This window comes from Primulina huaijiensis, unplaced genomic scaffold, assembly GCF_012295235.1.
Source record: "Primulina huaijiensis isolate GDHJ02 unplaced genomic scaffold, ASM1229523v2 C13219534, whole genome shotgun sequence".
NCBI classification, from domain to species: Eukaryota; Viridiplantae; Streptophyta; class Magnoliopsida; order Lamiales; family Gesneriaceae; genus Primulina; species Primulina huaijiensis.
Window position 1 is genome coordinate 1 of NW_027342014.1, and position 1,140 is coordinate 1,140.

General features: G+C 39.1%; 1 protein-coding gene across 1 annotated transcript; it reads right to left on the bottom strand.

Annotated features, from left to right (window-relative positions):
- Window positions 1-3: 3 nt before the first annotated feature.
- LOC140965466 (PTI1-like tyrosine-protein kinase 2) lies at window positions 4-1,134 on the bottom strand (the record flags this gene model as incomplete). The annotated part of the gene is made up of 4 exons (XM_073425534.1): window positions 1,084-1,134; window positions 332-464; window positions 157-243; window positions 4-57 (listed from the first exon to the last, which is right to left on the bottom strand). Coding segments are annotated over exons 2-4 (267 nt in total), but the record flags the coding sequence as incomplete, so codon positions are not given.
- Between the last annotated feature and the right edge of the window lie 6 nt (window positions 1,135-1,140).

Here is a 1,140-nt window from a genome sequence, read left to right on the forward strand (position 1 = left end):
CATATTTGGTCGAAACTCAGCTTCATACTGCACACATAATGCTGCCACAGCGGCAAGCTGGATGGCCAAAAAAAATCATGATACTTTAATTTCTGCATTTCTTTTTTTATTTGTTTAACTGACAAAACATACAAGAAGGGAGGGGGGAGGGGGCACCTTAGCAACTCCTTTTGGAGGATATTCGCCCTTGAGTTTTGGATCAACACATTGTTTCACTTTGTCTTCGCTCAATCTTGGAGTGGCCTAAAAGTAAAAGAAAATACATTTTAAAAGTGTACAATTACATCAGAAACTTGGGACGGGGAGAACAGAATAAGGTTAGAGGAATCACCCAAGTAACAAGACTCTGCTGTCCACGAGGCATCGTGTGGTCAACCGGCTTCCTTCCAGTCAGAAGCTCTAGCAGAACAACACCAAAACTATATACGTCGCTCTTTTGAGTCAACTGCCCTGTCATTGCATATCTTCAAAAGGTTCAAGAAAAAACCATTAAATTATATTCCCTCAAATGAACTAATATCCTCGGTGATCTATGAGATGAAGAGGTTGATTGATTCAAGTGGATTGAAGTCTTCAAAAACAGAACCGGAATTGTTCAGGAGTTTTTACAAGAAAAGCAACAAGTTCTTAGTTCTTACACATCACCATCAATTTTAGCCTCTATATGAACATAACTAGAATATTTCAGTTGACAGCTTAGCATGCATCGTTACACCTGGTGCTTCTGATACCATCAACTATAAGCAGCTGGTACTAGTTTTTTTAAGATACAGCTGTTGTGCATTAGGCCTCAAGAGCTTACAAATCAAACAAATGTCCATTGCTAGAACAATTGTTCGGATTAGTTTGAAAATGACAACGAGCAAAGGGCATCACATAAAATAACGAGGACATTGTCAATAGAGTGATAGACCAAATGAAGCCAACTGTCCAATTGAAGTTTTTCTAGTGCAACCACATAGAATCGATAGTTTAAGCATGACGGTCCATCAGTATCATTGGATTTCAAGACATGTATGTTAGTTAATACGTGCCTACATGCAAGAATCACCAAATGATAGAAAATGAGTGAGGAAAGATTACTCTGGTGCATGGTAGCCAAAGGTTCCAAGAACTCTAGTAGAATGAAGGCGAGCAGCC